Source organism: Cynocephalus volans, chromosome 1 (genome assembly GCF_027409185.1).
Source record: "Cynocephalus volans isolate mCynVol1 chromosome 1, mCynVol1.pri, whole genome shotgun sequence".
Taxonomy (NCBI): Eukaryota; Metazoa; Chordata; class Mammalia; order Dermoptera; family Cynocephalidae; genus Cynocephalus; species Cynocephalus volans.
In genome coordinates, this window is record NC_084460.1 from 228,533,056 (window position 1) to 228,551,806 (window position 18,751).

An 18,751-nucleotide genomic window follows, 5' to 3' on the forward strand; every position below is an offset into this window, starting at 1 on the left:
TGGGCAAAAGCTGAAAGCTTTTCCTTTAAGAACAGGAACTAGACAAGGATGCCCACTCTCACCACTCCTATTCAACATAGTGTTGGAAGTACTAGCCAGAGCAATCAGAGAAGAGAAGGAAATAAAGGGCATCCAGATTGGAAAAGATGAAGTCAAACTGTCCCTGTTTGCAGATGACATGATCCTAAATATCGAACAGCCTAAAACCTCTACAAAAAAACTCTTGGAATTGATAAATGATTTCAGCACAGTAGCAGGATACAAAATCAACACACAAAAATCAGTAGCATTTCTTTTCTCCAATGGTGAACATGCAGAACGAGAAATCAAGAAAGCTTGCCCATTTACAATAACCACCAAAAAAATAAAATACTTAGGAATTGAGTTAACCAAGGAGGTGAAAAATCTCTATAATGAGAACTACAAACCACTGCTGAGAGAAATTAGAGAGGATACAAGAAGATGGAAAGATATCCCATGCTCTTGGATTGGAAGAATCAACATAGTGAAAATGTCCATACTACCCAAAGTGATATACAAATTCAATGCAATCCCCATCAAAATTCCAAAGACATTTTTTTTTTCTCAGAAATGGAAAAAACTATCCAGACATTTATATGGAACAATAAAAGACCACGCATTGCCAAAGCAATGCTGAGCAAAAAAAATAAAGCTGGAGGCATAACACTACCTGACTTTAAGCTATGCTACAAAGGTATAATAACCAAAACAGTATGGTACTGGCATAAAAACAGACACACTGACCAATGGAATAGAATAGAGAATCCAGAAATCAACCCACACACTTACTGCCATCTGATCTTTGAGAAAGGCACCAAGCCTATTCACTGGGGAAGGGAATGCCTCTTCAGCAAATGGTGCTGGGATAACTGGATATCCATATGCAGGAGAATGAAACTAGATCCATACCTCTCACTGTATACTAAAATCAACTCAAAATGGATTAAGGATTTAAATATACACCTTGAAACAATAAAACTTCTTGAAGAAAACATAGGAGAAACACTTCAGGAAATAGGACTGGGCACAGACTTCATGAATACGACCCCAAAAGCACGGGTAACCAAAGGAAAAATAAACAAATGGGATTATATCAAACTAAAAAGCTTCTGCACAGCAAAAGAAACAATTAACAGAGTTAAAAGACAACCAACAGAGTGGGAGAAAATATTTGCAAAATATACATCTGACAAAGGATTAGTATCCAGAATATATAAGGAACTCAAACAACTTTACAAGAAGAAAACAAGCAACCCAATTAAAAAATGGGCAAAAGAGCTAAGTAGGCATTTCTCTAAGGAAGATATACAAATGGCCAACAGACATATGAAAAAATGCTCAACATCACTCAGCATCCGGGAAATGCAAATCAAAACCACATTGAGATACCATCTAACCCCAGTTAGGATGGCTAAAATCCAAAGGACTCTGAACAATAAATGCTGGCGAGGTTGTGGAGAAAAAGGAACTCTCATACATTGTTGGTGGGACTGCAAAATGGTGCAGCCTCTATGGAAATTGGTATGGAGGTTCCTCAAACAATTGCAGATACATCTACCATACGACCCAGCTATCCCACTGTTGGGAATATACCCAGAGGAATGGAAATCATCAAGTCGAAGGTATACCTGTTCCCCAATGTTCATCACAGCACTCTTTACAATAACCAAGAGTTGGAACCAGCCCAAATGTCCATCATCAGATGAGTGCATACGGAAAATGTGGTACATCTACACAATGGAATACTACTCAGCTATAAAAACGAATGAAATACTGCCATTTGCAACAACATGGATGGACCTCGAGAGAATTATATTAAGTGAAACAAGTCAGGCACAGAAAGAGAAATACCACATGTTCTCACTTATTGGTGGGAGCTAAAAATTAATATATAAATTCACACACACACACACACACACACACAAAACCGGGGGGGGGGGGAAGAAGATATAACAACCACAATTACTTGAAGTTGATACGACAAGCAAACAGAAAGGACATTGTTGGGGGGGTGGGGGGGAGGGAGAAGGGAGGGAGGTTTTGGTGATGGGGAGCAATAATCAGCCACAATGTATATCGACAATATAAAATTTAAAAAAAAATAAAATAAAATAAAAAAGACCAGTTAAAAGTGAGATGTGACAAAACTATTTTTTAAAAGAAATTAGGGAACACTTTACTAATTTGTGAAAAAACAAAAAATAAGCTTACCATGGTTGGTACACTGGTTTCTGACATCTTCTATGCTTTGTACTTTGATGGCTTCTTGGAGAAAAATGTAACAACTGTCTTGGAACTGAACCCAGGTGGATGAAGGACAGTCTGTGGAAAAAGAAAAACACTGTTAAATAACTTGAGAGTAAGAATTATATGAATTCCTGAAGATAAGGGTACTAACTTTTCACAAATACAAAAAGGCAATTTCCCTTGTTAATTCTCTGTTGAGAAATCAACCAGTGTAATCATTTGTTTCTCTCCGTTATACATGTGAGAAAAGAGAAATGTGCCAGTGATTCTCTTCTGACTTGGAAGAGCAAAGTTACAAGTCTTTAGGTTGTTTAGGAATTCAAGACATGTAAATTATAGCATTTTTACAAAGGTAAGAAACTACCAAGGAAGACAGCCAGTCAGAATTACAGGCTTCTCTGTGAAGGTTTTCTTCACAGTATATAATAATTTCAAAATTCTTAAGAGTTTTACAAGATCCTGTTGTTGAAATTATGCCTCCAAGAACAGAGAAGAGAACAAGTTGCTAGATTATGAATATTCAGTTAAGTTTTCATATTCCATAGGAAAACAAGATTGATGTTCTTATGAATGTTCTTAATTTAACACCTCATCAGCCTATTCTTTGAACTAGTTTTGTGAAACAGAAACATCTCTCTTCCTCTATTGCTGTAGGGTAGAGGGGCATCTCCATCTTTATCTTTGTCTCTTTGTTCATTATGAAGATGTGTATTTTTAAGCCTAGGCTCTGTAATTTCATTAGTTAGCATTATAAGCAAAAGTAAGTCCGTAAGAGTTTGATTTCACTGGCCAAACTGGAGAACGGAGAAGAGGATTATTCTTAATTTCAGTGAATAAAGGAGTACAAAGCATTAAGCTTCTATACAGTCTTCAGTTTATTAGTGATTTTACCTGTCTAATAGGTAAAATATTCTTCTCTTGATAAATATTTGGGTAGTTTCTAGTTTGTGGCCATTACAAGTAGTGCTGCTACTTGTTTACCTATATAATAGGTAATATATATATATATATTTTATTTTTAAGTCTGTACATATTACAATTTTAATATAAACAAGTAGAAGCAAGCCTAACTACAAAGATCAGAATTTACCAATCAGCTATATTAATCCAAATTAATTCAACACTCGACTTTACTGAGGTTCAGAACATGGCAGAGATTATTAGTTGTTACCAGTACTTGACCTCAGCTTCTTATATAGCACAAAGCACATGGCCACCAAGCTAGATTGTTTCCCAGTCCTCAAGTAAATTATGTTAATGAGGTATGAGCACAAGTGAAATGTACATACATACAGGTGTTGCCTTTCTCTTTCTCTTATTTTATTTATTTATTTATATTTAGTTAGTTAGTTAGTTATTTTTGGCAGCTGGCCAGAGGTCTTGCCTTTAAAAGAAAGGGGTGTGCTCACTCCATCATATTTCCCCTTCCATGTAGAGGGTTAGAAATCTTGATTTGCATTTGATTTTTAGACTAGGGTTTTTAGGTAATGCATGTATGAGGCAACAGTCTGCAGCCAGGAGACAAAAGCCTACAGGTAACATGGCAACAGCCCATCTAATCAACTCTAATCACTGCTTAGGTATGGGATTGTATACTTTAATGATTTTAGCGCTAACGGTTGTCATACCCCATTAAGAGATTTTAATTGCTGAAGGGAAAAATGTGAAAAAATGTTTGCTAAGGGCAAGCTGTCTGTTGGTGGAAACTTTAGAGACAATTATACTTAGTTTAATCATGAGAATGTAACTTTTGCTTAAATAATTTGAGGAGAGGTTATATTTTAGGTAATGATCGCAGTTTCAGCACCTTAGCTTTTCACAAATTGTACTTTGGAATGTCACGTTGTTAATTTTACTGATGTTACTAGTTTCCATTGTTTAAGCTATACTTAGCCTTAGATAACTTTTGGCACACTGCTTTGCATCCTTTTGAAATGGTTGAACCAACTGATTTTTCTTGTGCTACTTCCTTGTCTTTACAATAAAAAACAAGCTAATTTTTTTTTTTTTTTTTTTTTTCGTGACCGGCGCTCAGCCAGGGAGTGCACCGGTCATCCTTATATAGGATCCGAACCCGCGGCGGCGGGAGCGTCGCCGCGCTGCTAGCGCAGCACGCTACCGAGTGCGCCACGGGCTCAGCCCAAAACAAGCTAATTTTGAATCAGGGCCGTAACCAGTTTTCTACTTCTAACAGAGGAGTTGCTGAGGTGCAGCCCTTTGGGCTTCTCATTGCATTCATGTTGCTCTGAGTAATCCTTTTTTGTGTCTCTGTTACATGGAGAGAAGTATAACCAGTGGTGCTGTAACATTTCCCCACTGGCTAAACTGTATTAGCTATCTTCAGTAGCTAATAGTTACATCCTTAAATATAACTGAATTGATCTTGCTGCCAATTCTAATACCTTTACTGGTATACTTTTTAAAAAGTAAACTTTTTATTGAAATACAGCATATATAGAATGTACAAGTCATAAATATACAGCTTGGTGAATTTTCATAAAATGAACATACCCATGTAATCATCAGTAAAATAAAAAGAACATTAACCTCTTCTGGTCACCACTCCCTTCCAAAGGCAATCACTATCCTAACTTCTAACACCATAGGTTAGTTTTGCCTGTTTTTGAACTTTATAGTAATGGGATCATATATTAAGTACTCTTTTGTGTCTGGCTTCTTTTGATAAACATTTCTTTTATGAGATTCATTCATGTTGTCATGTGTACTTATATGTTGTTCTTTCTCATTGTGCTATTGTATGAATTTATCCATTCTTCTGTTGATAAATATTTGGGTAGTTTCTAGTTTGTGGCCATTAGAAGTAGTGCTGCTATGAACATTCTATTCATGCTTTCTTGTGAATATATTTCTAGAAGTGGTACTACCATATGCTTTTACAAAGTGGTTATAATTCTTAAAAGCAGGGGTAGTTTTTTTTAAATCCAGTTTTATAATCTTTGTCTTTTAACTGAATTATTTCCATTAATGTTTGATGTAGTTGCTGATGAATTTGAGTTTATATTTACCTCTACTATTTGTTTTCTATTTGTCCTACTTGTTTTATGTTCCTTTTTTCTCCTTTGTTGTCTTCTTTTTGGATTATTAAACATTTTTATATTCCATTTTTTCCTTTTAACTTGTTATATATTCTTTAATTTTATTCTTTAATGAGTACCCTGAAAATTACAGTATGCAACCTTGATTTATTAGTACCTAAAATAAATTAGTCCTTTTACCACTTCCTACACAATGCTAGGATCATGTAATATTTTAACTTCATTGACCTCTCTTCCTTTGCAATTACTGTTTTATTACTGTTTTGCATGGTCAGTGTTTCTTTAGATTTAAACATATATTTACCCTTCTTGTTGCTCTTCATTCCTTCTTGCATTTCTGACTGGAATAATTTTCTGTTTGCCTGAAAAAATCCCTTGGGTGATTCTTTAAGTGCAGGTCTACTGGAAATCCCCTCAGTTCTCATATTCTATAAATGTCTTTATACTACCTTCACATTTGAAGGATATTTTTGTAAATATAGAATTCTAGAATGGCAGTTTATCTTTCATTGAGATGTAGTTTTGTTGTTTTGGTTTCCATCATTTCTATTGAGAAGTCAGCTGTCAGTCTAGTTGTTGCTCTTGGGATGGTAATGAGATTTCCCATCTGATGGCTTTTGAGACTTTCTTTTTCTTTGGGTTTTTTGCAGTTTTACAGTGGCATGCCTAGTTGTGTTTGGGTTTTTTTTTTAATCCTGCTATGAATTCAATATACTTTTTGAATCTGTGGCTTATTTTCATTGGTCACTTTTGAAAAGTTCTTGGCCATTATCATCTCAAATGATGTTTCTGCTCCATTCTCTCTCTCCTCTCTTTTTGGGACTCAAATTACATATATGTTAGACTTTTCACCATGTCCCATATATCCCATTTACTCTTTTCTACATTTTTAATACTTTTGACTCTCCATACTATGATCTTGTTCTTTCTAGTCTACTAATCTACTCTTCAGTTGTAGCTTAACTGAGAGTAAGGGTAACTTTAGTTGTTGATGCTGTTAAGCCCATCTATTGAGTTTATTAATGTCAGTCATTTTTCAGTTATAGAATTTCTATTTTTTTATATATATATATTTTTTTTTTTTCTGGGTCTCTGGTGAAATTCTCAAATCTTAATATCTATATTCTTGAACTTATCACAGTTATTTTAAAGTCCACTTTTGATAACTCTAATTTCTGGTTCACTTATCAGTCTGTTCCCCCCTGCCCCAACCCCTATGCTCCCTTGGGCCTGTTTCTTGTTATGCCCGATAGTTTTGTATCAGGAAAAATTATACAGCCTCTAAGTGATGTTATCCTCCTCTAGAAGGGATTCTGATAGGCAACTAGAATAGTAAAGATCACCTTAATTGAATCAGGGATTGAGTTGACCTAAGGAGGTGTTATAGTCTTTGTGAGTCCCAATGCCTTTGGATCCCAATTGAAAGCCTGGATATTAACTAGATCCCCTCCTCTTTGGTGAGTTAAAACTCAAATTTTTGTCTCAACACCACGAGACTGCCAAAAATTCTTCTCTGCTTTTAGCTGTTTAAGTTTTTGGCAACTCTCCTAAGGGGAAAAGTAACACACAGAATACTAGGTTCACTTTAGTAAACTCTCTGATGTAACTCTCTGATGCCTGTAAATACTATTCTTAGAGAATTTTATTTAGATTTTCTACTTGTTCTTAGTGGGAGTGTTAGTCTCCTACTCCATTATAACCAGAAGCAGAATTCCCTTTCTCACACTGTGCACAAGTTATCAACAATTGTTCATCCATTTATCCATAATCTAGCCAATAAATATTTGCTGAGCAACACTTGTGTGTCAGATATAATGCTTAGTGCTAAAGGGTAAGGAGAAAAGGATAAGTCTTATATCTAAAGCAATCAGTCTGATGGGAGAGGGAGACAGATATATATTACATATTACAAAGGTATGATAGGTAAAATTCTATGAGACTATAGAAGGAAAAGTATATTTGAGGGTGCTTCAGAAAGTTTGTGGGAAAATAGAATTAAAAGATAATATAAATCTTTCTAGGAATTTTTTGAAGTACTCTCGTAACTTTGTGGAGTAAGGGAATATTTCAAAAAGTAGGCAGTATTGGAGCTACCTCTCACAGGATAAATAAGAGTATGCCATGCATAAAAGAAAAAAGAAAATGAAAAAAATCCAGGCAGAGGGAATACCGTAGAAAGTACAGTGACAGGCACCTAATAAGGACTCAATAAGTATTCATTGAATGAGTGAACTAGGACACAGAGGCAAGTTTCTTCCTCCCTCCTCTCTGCCATCAGAGAATGTTATGTATTAGGACATGATAAAGAAAATAGTCATTTCCAGAATGAAACTCAAATTGCATGTCGTAAGGACAGATGTTCTGAATTGCAAGCTTTGATTATACTTTTTCTTTTTTCTTCTTCTATTTTCTTCTGGTTCCTTTTGTTGCTCTTTTTTTTTTTCACCTTATGAAATTTTAAAAAATTGGAAGGTAAACAGACTTCATTACTACAGTCAATGATACCTGAAACACCTTTATAAATCATTGGAAGTTCCTGAAACATGGGTTGAGAAATCCTCTCATATTATTTCTAGTCAAGGTTACAAATAGTGTTTTCTATTGACAATAAATAACTCCAAGAATATACAAAAATGAATAATTTTTGAAATACTATTTATATTAAAGCATATCTAATAAATACACAAAGATATAATCAACGCTAAGTCACATAAAATTTTCAAATTACCTCTTTATACACTTGTAGTTGTTATAAATTAAAATGATGGCATCTCTAAACTATTGAATAAAATATATTCTTATTTCAGTGGCAGCTCATGTGTCAATCGTCCACAAAGTGTCCAACCTTTACCTTCATGTAACCTCTGACTCCTCTGAACTTCTAAGGAGTTTTTACTGCACTGTGTAGGAGAGACTTTTTCTGCTTACAAGGACTAGAGACATGCTCAGGTTACCTAAGATGATAGAGATTTATTGTAGGTAATAAGAAAGCTGAGGATACTATCTAAAACAACCAAATACAGTTCTTATACCAGGTCCTATCTTGGGCTATTGCCTAGCCTATTCAGCTTTTGACATAGGAAATTATTCTTATTTCTATTAGTGGTGGCTAGGGTGTTGAGCATAATATTGCACAAACCATAGGGACCTATGCATAATAATGATAGCGAGCCATTCTTCTTGAGAAAGGGTCTCTGTTGCCTTTTGATGGTCTGTACACATTCATATGGCACTCATCAAATACTGCTCTAAATTGTAGTTATCTGATACGCATGCTGTTTTCCCAAATGGCTTGCTAACTACATGACGGCAGAGACCATGTCTTAAATCTAATTGTACTCTCAATAATAACTATACAACAAGGGATAGCATGCATAGAAGTGGGGCAGTACAGGATTCTGGTAAAGCACATTAGGCTGTGGAGAAAAGTCTGGCTCTGACTACATGATCATGAGTATGTTATTTCACCTCACTGTGCCCCAGTTTTCTTATTTATAAAATGAGGATGAAAATAGTATCTAAATGAGGGTATATTAGTCTGTTTCTGTTGCTTATAACCGAATAGCTGAAACTGGGTAATGTATAAGGAGGTTTATTTCTTACAGTTTGGAGGCTGGGAAGTCCATGGTTCAGGGGGTACATCTGGTGAGGGCCTTCTTCTTGGTGGTGACTTCCTACAGTCTTGTGGTGACCACGGTGTCACATGGTGAGAATGGGCTGAGTAAGGGTGCTAACCTCACTTGCTGTCTTTATAAAGCCGTCAGAACTTCGTTCATAATAACTCATTTCATAAATGGATTAACCCATTCACTAGGGCACAGACCTTATGATCCAATCACCTCTCAAAGGCCCCACCTTTCAAATACCATAATTGGATTTCCCACCCTCTTAACACTGTTACACTGGAGATCAAGTTTTCAATACATGGGGGATACATGGCCCATAGCAGAAGGGGTTGTTGTAAGAATATTATTCTAGCTACTTGGGATTCCACAGCGAACAAAAGGGAAAAAAATTCCTGTCCTCCTGGAGCTTATATTCTAGTTGAGGCAGATATGTAAAAGCAAAAAAATTAAGTAAAATAATAGATGGTGTATTAGTGATCTATTGTTATGTAAAAAATTGGCACCTTCAAAGAAGAAACATTTATCTCACACAGTTTCTCTGGGTCAGGAATTCAGAAGCAGTTGCTTAGCTGGGTGATTCTGGCTTGGGGTCTGCTGTAGATTGGATGCCAGCCCAGCCTCATTGAGGCTTAATCCCCGCTGTAACTGTTGAGGGTCGGAAATCCTATTACAGTATTTGAAAGGTGGGGCTTTGGAGAGGTGATCAGCTTATAGGACCATGCTGTAGTGAAAGGATTAATAATGGTGGCCAGTGGCATGATTCTGAGGGCTTTAAAAAGGAGAGTGCGTGAAGAACTATCCCTTTCTCTGTTCCACCATTTTGCAAAGTGATACCCTGCTGTCACTGTTGCCACCACCAAGACCCTCACCAGATGTGTTCCCTGGACTTTGGACTGCCAGCCTCTGAAACTGTAGGCAATAAATTTCATTTTCTTTATAAATTACTCAGTTCCAGGTATTTTGTTACAAACAGCAGAAACAGACTAATACAGGGTGTCTAATGAAGTTGCAGTCAAGATGTTGGTCAGGGCTGTAGCCATCTAAAAACTGAACTGGGGTGGAGTATCAGCTTCAAGAAGAATGACTCACTTACTCATATGGATGGTGAGTTGGTGCCGACTGTTGACAGGAGGCCTACATTCCTCACCAGGTGGACTTCTCTTCAGGGGTGATTGAGAGTCCTTACAACACAGTAGGTAGCTTCACCAGAGTGAGTGATTTAAATGAGAGCAAGGTGGAAGTGCAATGCTTTATATAATCCAGTCTTTATTGTCACACTCTGTTATTTCTGTAATATCCTATTGGTTATTGTATTAGGGTCCTCCAGAGAAACAGCATCAATAGGATATATGTATATGGGGGGTGGGGGTTGATTTATTATAGAAATTGGCTCACACCTTTGTAGAGGCTGAGAAGTCATGGTTATAGAGGCTAAGTCCCATGACCTGTCCTCTGCAAGCTGGAGAATCAGGAAAGCCAGTGGTATAATTCAGTCCAAACATGAAAGCCTGAGAACCAGCAATGGGGAAGCACTGGTATAAGTCCCAGAGACCAAAGGCCTGAGAACCAGGAGCTCTGATGTCCCAGGCAGGAGAAGATGGATGTCTCAGCTCAAGCAGGAGACGGAATTCAGCCTTTTTGTTCTATCTGGCCCTTTAATGGATTGGATGATGGTTGCCCACACTGATGAGGGGGAATCTTCTTTCTTCAGCCTTACTGATTCAAATGCTAATCTCTTCTAGAGACACCATTACAGACACATCCAGAAATAATGTTTTATCAGCTGTCTGGGCATCCTTTAGCCCAGTCAAGTTGACATATAAAATTAACCATCACAGTTATATAGGTCAGCCCTATTCACCGTGCAAGCAGACTACACAAGTGTGAATACAAGGTGAGAATCTTTGGGGGCCACCTTAGAGCCTGGCACCCACAGATACTGATAAGTAGTAAGGGGGAAAAAGAGAAGCAGGATCCTCAATGTGGGTTAGGGTTTCAATTTTAGAAAGATGTCCAGGAAAGATCTTATTATAAAGGTGACATATAAAGATCTGAAGGAGCTGAAGGAAAAAAATCCACGTGGATATCTAGACCAGGCAGAGGTAATAGCAAACACAGGGCCTCTGAGATGGAAGTCAGTATGATGATGATGATAACTGATAACAAGCTGCTCAAAGATCATGGCTGAATAATTAAATAATAATATGTGACAAGACCAAAAAAAGGCTATATGCGGAAAAATAGGAAACAGACTGTTGACTCACTTCCCCCAAACTTGCAACTGCCTTCTTCTTAGGCTCATTTCAGCATTAGCAGTAACTCCAGTTAATTCAACACTGAACCCCACTTCTTATGCTATAGGTCAGAGTATGTGCCCCAGAAACAAGCTTTAAGCACTACTCCAGAGATATATTTTTACTTTGAGAAGGCAAGTGTTCAAATAGAGGCTGGGGAACTGAGGAAAGTTGCTGAGGTTCAAGTATCTCATGAGCAGAAAGCTGAATAAACTAAATCATCTTCAATGCTAAGTATCTCTGCTATAATCCGGTTATAATTAAAAACCTGCCTACAAAGCTCTCTGCAAAAATGCCTTTCTATTATTCTTATTTCTCCACAGCAGTCCTGAAAGAAAGGTTTTACTAATAATGCACCTAAATGACTCTTTTAGAGATTTTATAATTTTATAATTCTCTTTATTTCATATGTACAGAAATGTAGGAGCCACATGAAAATTTCAGAAGCTGTATTTGACATAACTTCAAAAGTTTCTATGTAGATCCTCTGCCTGAAATCACTGTGTGCTAAAACAATAAAATATCATAGCCCCAGAAATATTTTACATAACGAGTCAAATCTAATAGAACTTTCTGTTCCCTTGTAAGTTCTTCTCTCTCTTTTTTTTTTTTTAAACACCAGGCACAGCATAAGAGGAAGTGATTGTTGGGACATACTTTTGTAAAATGTTAACAAAGGAAATGCGAAGATTTTTATTTTTATTTTTCCTTGTAAATAATATGACCTTTGCTCTTCTCCCAGTAAGATATGAGTTGCAGTTGCTTACCTTCCACAAGGGCAACTACAGCAGAGTCAGAGAAAGAAGGGTTGTTTCTTACATTTATTCTGTCTGGAGGACGGAATGGCTGTTCCAAGTCCCTGATTAATCCGAAGGTCCTGTGGCTGTACTCTGGACTGCAAGATCTCCCTGAGTCTGAAGGAAATTGAGCTAACCTGACACTCCACCCCCTCTTCACATCACCCTTCCCAATCTAGTTTCTAAGATGTCCACCTCCATCTTCTCCCCTCGTTTCCTTCCTAAAAGAGCTGTCATGATATTTATTCATAGAAGGGGTGTGTCAGTGTAAATTTTTCTCATTGGGCATCGCTGGTCCATGTTCTTATAAATTCAAGATCTGCCCTGTAAATTTAAAATAACTCACAAAAGGAATTAAGTGCTCGATATGTACAATAAAAAATTGTGGCAGATAATCCAGTTGCAAAATTAGTTTTCAGCACATAAGCAAATTGTTAAAAGCTTCTCAACAATGAAAGGAGTCCTGAAATACCTAATTGTAATTTCACTTTTTCATTGGAAGAAAAATAAATATTAATGTTTCAAAATTTATAAAAATACTCTAATATTTAAACTGAGGTAATTTTCCCTGAAACATAACTGTGACAAGGGTCAGAAAAAGTAGCATCAATAGATTAAGAGGATTTAATGCTTTGAATTCAATTATGAGATGAGTTCATGGCAGATGTAGCATAATTTGAAAGAGACTGCAATCCATTTATCCCTCTGCTTCTTAAATCACTCATCTAATTTTTTCATCCTGTTATTATAAATTATAATAAGGAACAGACACAAAACAAAACAAAAATCCATAAGACAGTAAAAATTTCTGCTTTTATGGAGCTTCCTTCTAGTAAAAGGAGCGACAAAAAAGAAGACAGATGAATATCAAGACGTATTCAGAAGTGCTTTGAAGAACATAAAGCATGGAGATGTGACAGAGAATGTGGGGTGTTCAGGGAAGGCTGCAGGAGGTGACATGAACATAGATCTGAATAGTGGGGGTGAGGGCAGCCATGCAAGTCTGGGGGGACCAAGGACAGGTGGTCTGCAGGGAAGGACCAGCAGGTGTTGGAGTATCCACAAGGTCAGTGTGGATGAACAGTAAATGGCAGGAAGGATGGTAAGAGATGCTATCAGGTAGGAAGGCAGGGGTACCTTATCTAAGCCTTGAAGGCCATGGCAGTTCAAAATTTGAAATGTAGATTTTGATTCATGTGATGACTACAGAATGAGGACTTACTCTGAACATGCTTATATTCAGTCATTCCATGTCACCCATATGCAATCGCTGACCCAATAAACACATACTGAGTATCTCCTATGTGCCAAAGGCACCATTACAGAAGAATTTTTTAAAAGAGATGTCATGGAACCTTAATCCGAAATTTAAAGAATGTTTTGTCCATTGTGATTTTCAAGATAATAACTAAGAATAATTTAAGGTCTCTTTCACTAGAAAAGTTCAAAATAACAGAACAATAACAATGATTCTCATCTCAGCATTAAATTTATACTTTATGCAATGCCATAAGAGCTTTTCTACTAAGATCTTGCCATTCAGCTAATTCTGTGATAACCTTGACAAGTTCTTTCTTGACTTAATTCTAAGCCATACGTGACTCCGATCTTGTCTGGATAGATTTGTGAGGTGTGATGAAAAACATATGTAGTAGTTTTTCAGCCTTATAACATCATCACGTATGTGAGCATCCAACACACATAAGGTGGTACTGATATGATGTTTTCTAGCTGCAATAATTACCTTTCATTTTGTACGTAGAGAACAAGGGGTAGGAAATCAAGATTAGCATGCCTGTAATAGCTACAAAACCTAGAGTTCTCACTTAATGCTCACAACAGCTCTATGAGGTAAATATTATCTCCATTTTACTGAAGTGCAGATAAGTTGGGTAACTAGGAGGGCCAAAGCTCTTGCTCTTTTTAAATTAATCCTTAAGGCCTTCTGACAGAGAAGCTGATTAATTAGCAGCATTAATTTATTCAACATGCACCTCTTCTAAAGCTCTTGCAAAGCCTGTTTATCCACACTGTACTTAAAAAAGGAAAAGGACAGTATTTTCTAAAGAAATGTTTGTCCTGTATTCCTGGTTAAAACATCTTCTCCGAAGGAGAGATATACCAAAATCTAGAAACTGGTTTTCTTAAAAAATCTGACAAGAAAGGTATCTTGATTAGCCTAAAGTACAAATGTATGGCAATGCAGAGAGGTTAAATGAGCGTTCAGATGTTACTGGCTCACATAATGAGAGTGTGCATAAGGAAGGCTCAGAAACAGTCCGACATTCACAGAATCTCTAGTCCAGCCTTGTCTTACACAAAATTAACGTGCTCAGTCTGAACAGTGTGAAAATCAGCACATCTTGTTTCTGTTTGTCCAACAGGCAGCAGATGGCATAAATGGTCTTAAATGTTGGTCCACAAAAGCTTTCAGGAAAGGAGCTTTGAGTTTGTATGCAAGTTCTGAGCTGTTTACTATTCTGCTGTCTCCAACACTGAGGTCCTCTAAACCATTCCTGCCTATCAGCAGGCTTCGAACAGGAATTTATCATAAAAGACAGTTAAATTCAGGAGAAAAAAAAATCTCTTGCATAATCATTTCATTCAAGCCCATACAAGTATTCACTTAGCTCTTATTTATTTTGCTCTTTAATTTCTGGAATTGTTCAATCAATAGTGTTTTTGGATGGAAGTCTTCCCCAGCGTTTTCTCATCAACATTTTTGACATACCAGTATGGAAAACTTGGGTTTTTTTGTTTGTTTGTTTTTCAACACATTCAACAGAATTGCCCATTTTCCTCAGGAGTCATTTTGGAAATGACTAATCGTGTAATTTTTCAGATGTCGCTTGCACAACAGCAGACTAGACAAAGATTCTTTAAATCCCACAATTTAAGTGGAATCCAAACTTCGCCTGTTCTTCCATCCAGGGGTTATTTGGCTGAACTGTTTTCCCGTTTCAACAACTTGACCATCAACCAATTGGACAAACAACGCCGCTTGCAAAAGACAGTCTGCTTCCTTCTCTCCTCCATTCCCGCCCCCCGCCCCCAGCACCGTCCACCCTGGCTGCGCACCAGCTGGGGAAATCGCTGCCAACTTCCCAGCTTCTCATTTCAGCCCCAATGGCCCTGAAACTACGCCCGTCGTGGGACACTAAGTCACTTTGCTCTCAGGTCAATCAGCCCCGTTTGGGGTCCCTTTCCGCGGAGTAGGGTCTGCGCTGAGGATGCAGACACCTTGGAAGAGAGAGGGCCCCCTCGTGTCCTTGGCTACTTCCTTCCCAAGGGGCTTCCTCTCGGAACCCACTGGTCCGAGAGAGGCGGGTGCAGGTTGGACCACACCCCAAGGTCCAGGGGGGTGCGTGGGGTGGGCACGCAGGGAAGGGCAAGAAGCCGGCCGGGGTGCAGCCCCTCCGAGCCGCCCTCGAGCCGGTGGGGGTGGAGAGTCTGAGCTGGGCAAGAGGTCGCTCGCGGTCCAGTCGAGGAGGGGGCGCGGCGAGGGGCAGCTTACCCGCGACAGTGGCAGCGGCGAGGCCCAGCAGCGGCAGCAGGAGCGTGAGCCCCGCGGCCTGGGGCATGACGGCGGGTGCGGGCCCCGAGAGCGGACGGGCGGGCGGCAGCAGACCTGCGGCCTGGAGCGGGGCGGGGGCGGGGGCGGCGCTTCTCCCAGAGCGGAGCTCCAGCCCGTCCCCTCCCACCGCGGAGGCCCCGGCTGGGCGGGCCGTGGAGGGCGAAGGTCCCCGCTAGCGATGACCCTGGCTGCGCAGCTCGTGAGGAAGGGCTGGCGCGCTGCCTTCTGAAACTTCTCTCAATTTTTAAAAAAACTTTTCATTTGAACTGAAATAATTTCAGACTTTCGAAAATGTTGCAAAAAGAGTACAAAGAATTTCTGTAACCCGTCAGCCAGCTTCCCTAAATATTAACATCTTATAAACTCCAGTACAATGACCAAAACCCTGGTATAATACTATTAATCTACAGCACTTATCACGTTCTGCAACTGTGCCTCTAATGCTCTTTTTCGGTTCTAGGATACAATCCAGGATCATACATTGCATTCAGATGTCTTATCTCCTTTGTTTCCTTTAATCTAGCACAATCCGCTAGCATTCTTCGTCTTTCAGGATCAAAAGACGGCATAAGAGTACTGGCCAGTCGTTTTGTAGAATGTCCCTCAGTTTCGGTTTGTCCAATGTTACCCCCTGATTAGATTCAGATAATACTTTTTTGGCCAGAGCACCACAGAAATGATGTGCCCTGCTCAGGAGGGACACGATGTCAATGTTTCATCACTGGTGATGTTAATTTTGATCACTTGGTTAAGATGGTTGTTTGCCAGCTTTCTCCTTTGGGTTCAATGGCCAGAAACCTCCTTTCCAAAGGCTTCTCCCAGTGGACTATCTTAGACAACTTTTCTCTGTCATCAGCTCCTGGATCTGGAGTCTTTAAACTATGTTTCCTGTAATAACTTATGTATAAACTATACAACTACAACTTGACCTGTGAGGGCCTCTGGAGCCACACAAATAAGCCAGGGCCAAGCAAAGACGCTTGGTTAAGCCTCATATCATTGGCAAAAGAGTCCTATAAAATCAAGAGTAAACAATAAGAAAACAAACAACCCAATAAAAAAATGGGCAGACAATCTGAACAGATACCTCATCAAAAAAGGTATACATATAGCAAATAAGCACATGAAAAGATGTCCAACATTATATGTCATTAGAGAACTGCAAATTAAACACAATGCAATACGGCTACACACCTATGAGAATGGATAATATCCAAAACACTGACAACACCAAATGCTGGTGAAGGGTGGGCAGCAGGAACTCTCAGTCATTGCTGGTAGGAATGCAAAATGGTACAGCCACTTTGGAATACAGTTAGGCAGCCTCTTACAAAACTAAATATACTCCCACCATACGATCCAGCTTCGCACTCCTTGGTATTTACCCAAATGAGTTGAAAATTTACATGCACACAAAAACCTGCTCATGAATGTTTATAGCATCTTTATTCATAATTGCCAAAACCTGGGAGCAACCAAGATATTCTTCAACAGGTGAATGAACAAACTGTGGTATGTCCATACGATGAAATATTACTCAGGTCTAAAAAGAAATAAACTATCAAGCCAAGAAAAGACATGGAGGAATCTTAAATATGCATTGCTAAGTGAAAGAAGCCAATCTGAAAAGGCTACATAATATATTATTCCAGTTATATGACATTTTAGAAAAGGCAAAAACCATAGAGACAGTAAAAAGATAAGTGGTTGACAGAGAGGCAGAGAAGAGAGGAGGGATGAGTAGTAAAAGGACAGAGCTTTTTCAGAGCAGTGAGATTATTCTGTATTATACTGTAATGGTGGATGCATATAATTATACTTTTGTCAAAACCCATAGAATGTACACAACAAAGATGAACCTTAATGTAAACTATGGGCTTTAGTTAATAATAATGTATTAATATTGGCTCATCAATTGTAACAAATGTACCATGTAAATGCAAGATGTTAATAACAGGGGAAACTGGGAGATTGTGTGTCAGGGGGTATATGGGAACTCTCTGTACTTTCTCCTTAATTTTTCCATAAATGTAAAACTCCTCAAAACCTAAAGTCTATGAAAAAAAAAATCAAGTCTAACCCTTTCCAAACCTCTGATAGTCCAGTCTGAAATGGATTGATTACACCAAGGAAATTTGACCAAAGGGGTCCATAATGAGAGTCAGAGAGTATTACAGGTGGGATGGGGCCACCTTCATTTACTAATAAGGAAACTGAGAGCCAAAAAAGACTTACCTGTGGGCACACAGTGAATGTCAAAAAATTAACCAGAGCCCAGGTCTTCTGCTGGACTCTCCCAACCATTCCAGCTTCAGGCCCTTTGCCAAAATATCAAGGCCCTTTGCTCAACTTATTTCCATTCTTCTCCTCAAGTTGTCAATATGGGTTTATATACTAAAACAAAACCCAAAGCAAATCCTTCCAAAGGATCTTGATTCTGGATTCTTTTGCTCTGCTAACTACACAAGTAAAATGAACAGTTCCACCCAATCATACAATTAAAAAAGTTCTCTTCTCCACCCCCACCTCAGGCACCAAAGTATACGAGGGGTCTTCAAAAAGTGGATGGAAGGATTCGTATTATCTTTTAATTCAATTTTCCACAAACTTTTAGAAGTACCCTCATATTTTATCAATGTGGATTCCTTTGTGTTAAACTAATTTTCAAGTGCTGATTGTTAGTTTTACAGTAGAATTGGCATCCTAATCAGTCAAATTTAGGCAAATAACCCACTTCAGCAGTGTTATTTTTCTAAGTTACTTGAACTAAGGAAAGGTGTTTTTCCCATTGTGAACTCTGGTGCACACTGCCTCATTTTTTATTCTAATATGATGAAACAGACTACTTAGTGCCTCTGTGTGGGATAATGTGATTTTTCACCAAAATCTCTCACTCCTGTGTCTCACTCTCCTATCACATCCTATACCTTCAAAGTTTCCTTCTCCCTCTAACCTACCTCCTCTTTGACCTCATTCCAGATTCCAGTCCTTTGTTTCTCTCTCCTCCATCCAGCCTGGATACAGCACCCTCCATTCCCCTTGTTCCACGACTGCATCCACCTGGCCAGCTCTGAACCTGGGTCTCTTCTTTATTCTTCAGTCTCCTTTCCTCAACTTTACTAAAGTGACTGAGGAC

At 38.5% G+C, this 18,751-nt stretch overlaps 1 protein-coding gene across 2 annotated transcripts in view; it reads right to left on the reverse strand.

Moving 5' to 3' along the window:
* Window positions 1–15,633, reverse strand: part of CD302 (CD302 molecule) — a 32,636-nt gene extending 17,003 nt beyond the window's left edge. For both annotated transcript variants that reach the window (XM_063103753.1, XM_063103746.1), the window contains exons 1-2: window positions 15,556–15,633; window positions 2,233–2,343 (exon numbers count right to left, since the gene is read on the reverse strand). In XM_063103753.1, the coding sequence (XP_062959823.1) occupies window positions 2,233–2,343; window positions 15,556–15,622 (178 nt within the window). In that variant the 5' untranslated portion in view covers window positions 15,623–15,633. The remainder of the gene's footprint in view (window positions 1–2,232; window positions 2,344–15,555) is intronic.
* Window positions 15,634–18,751: the final 3,118 nt, after the last annotated feature.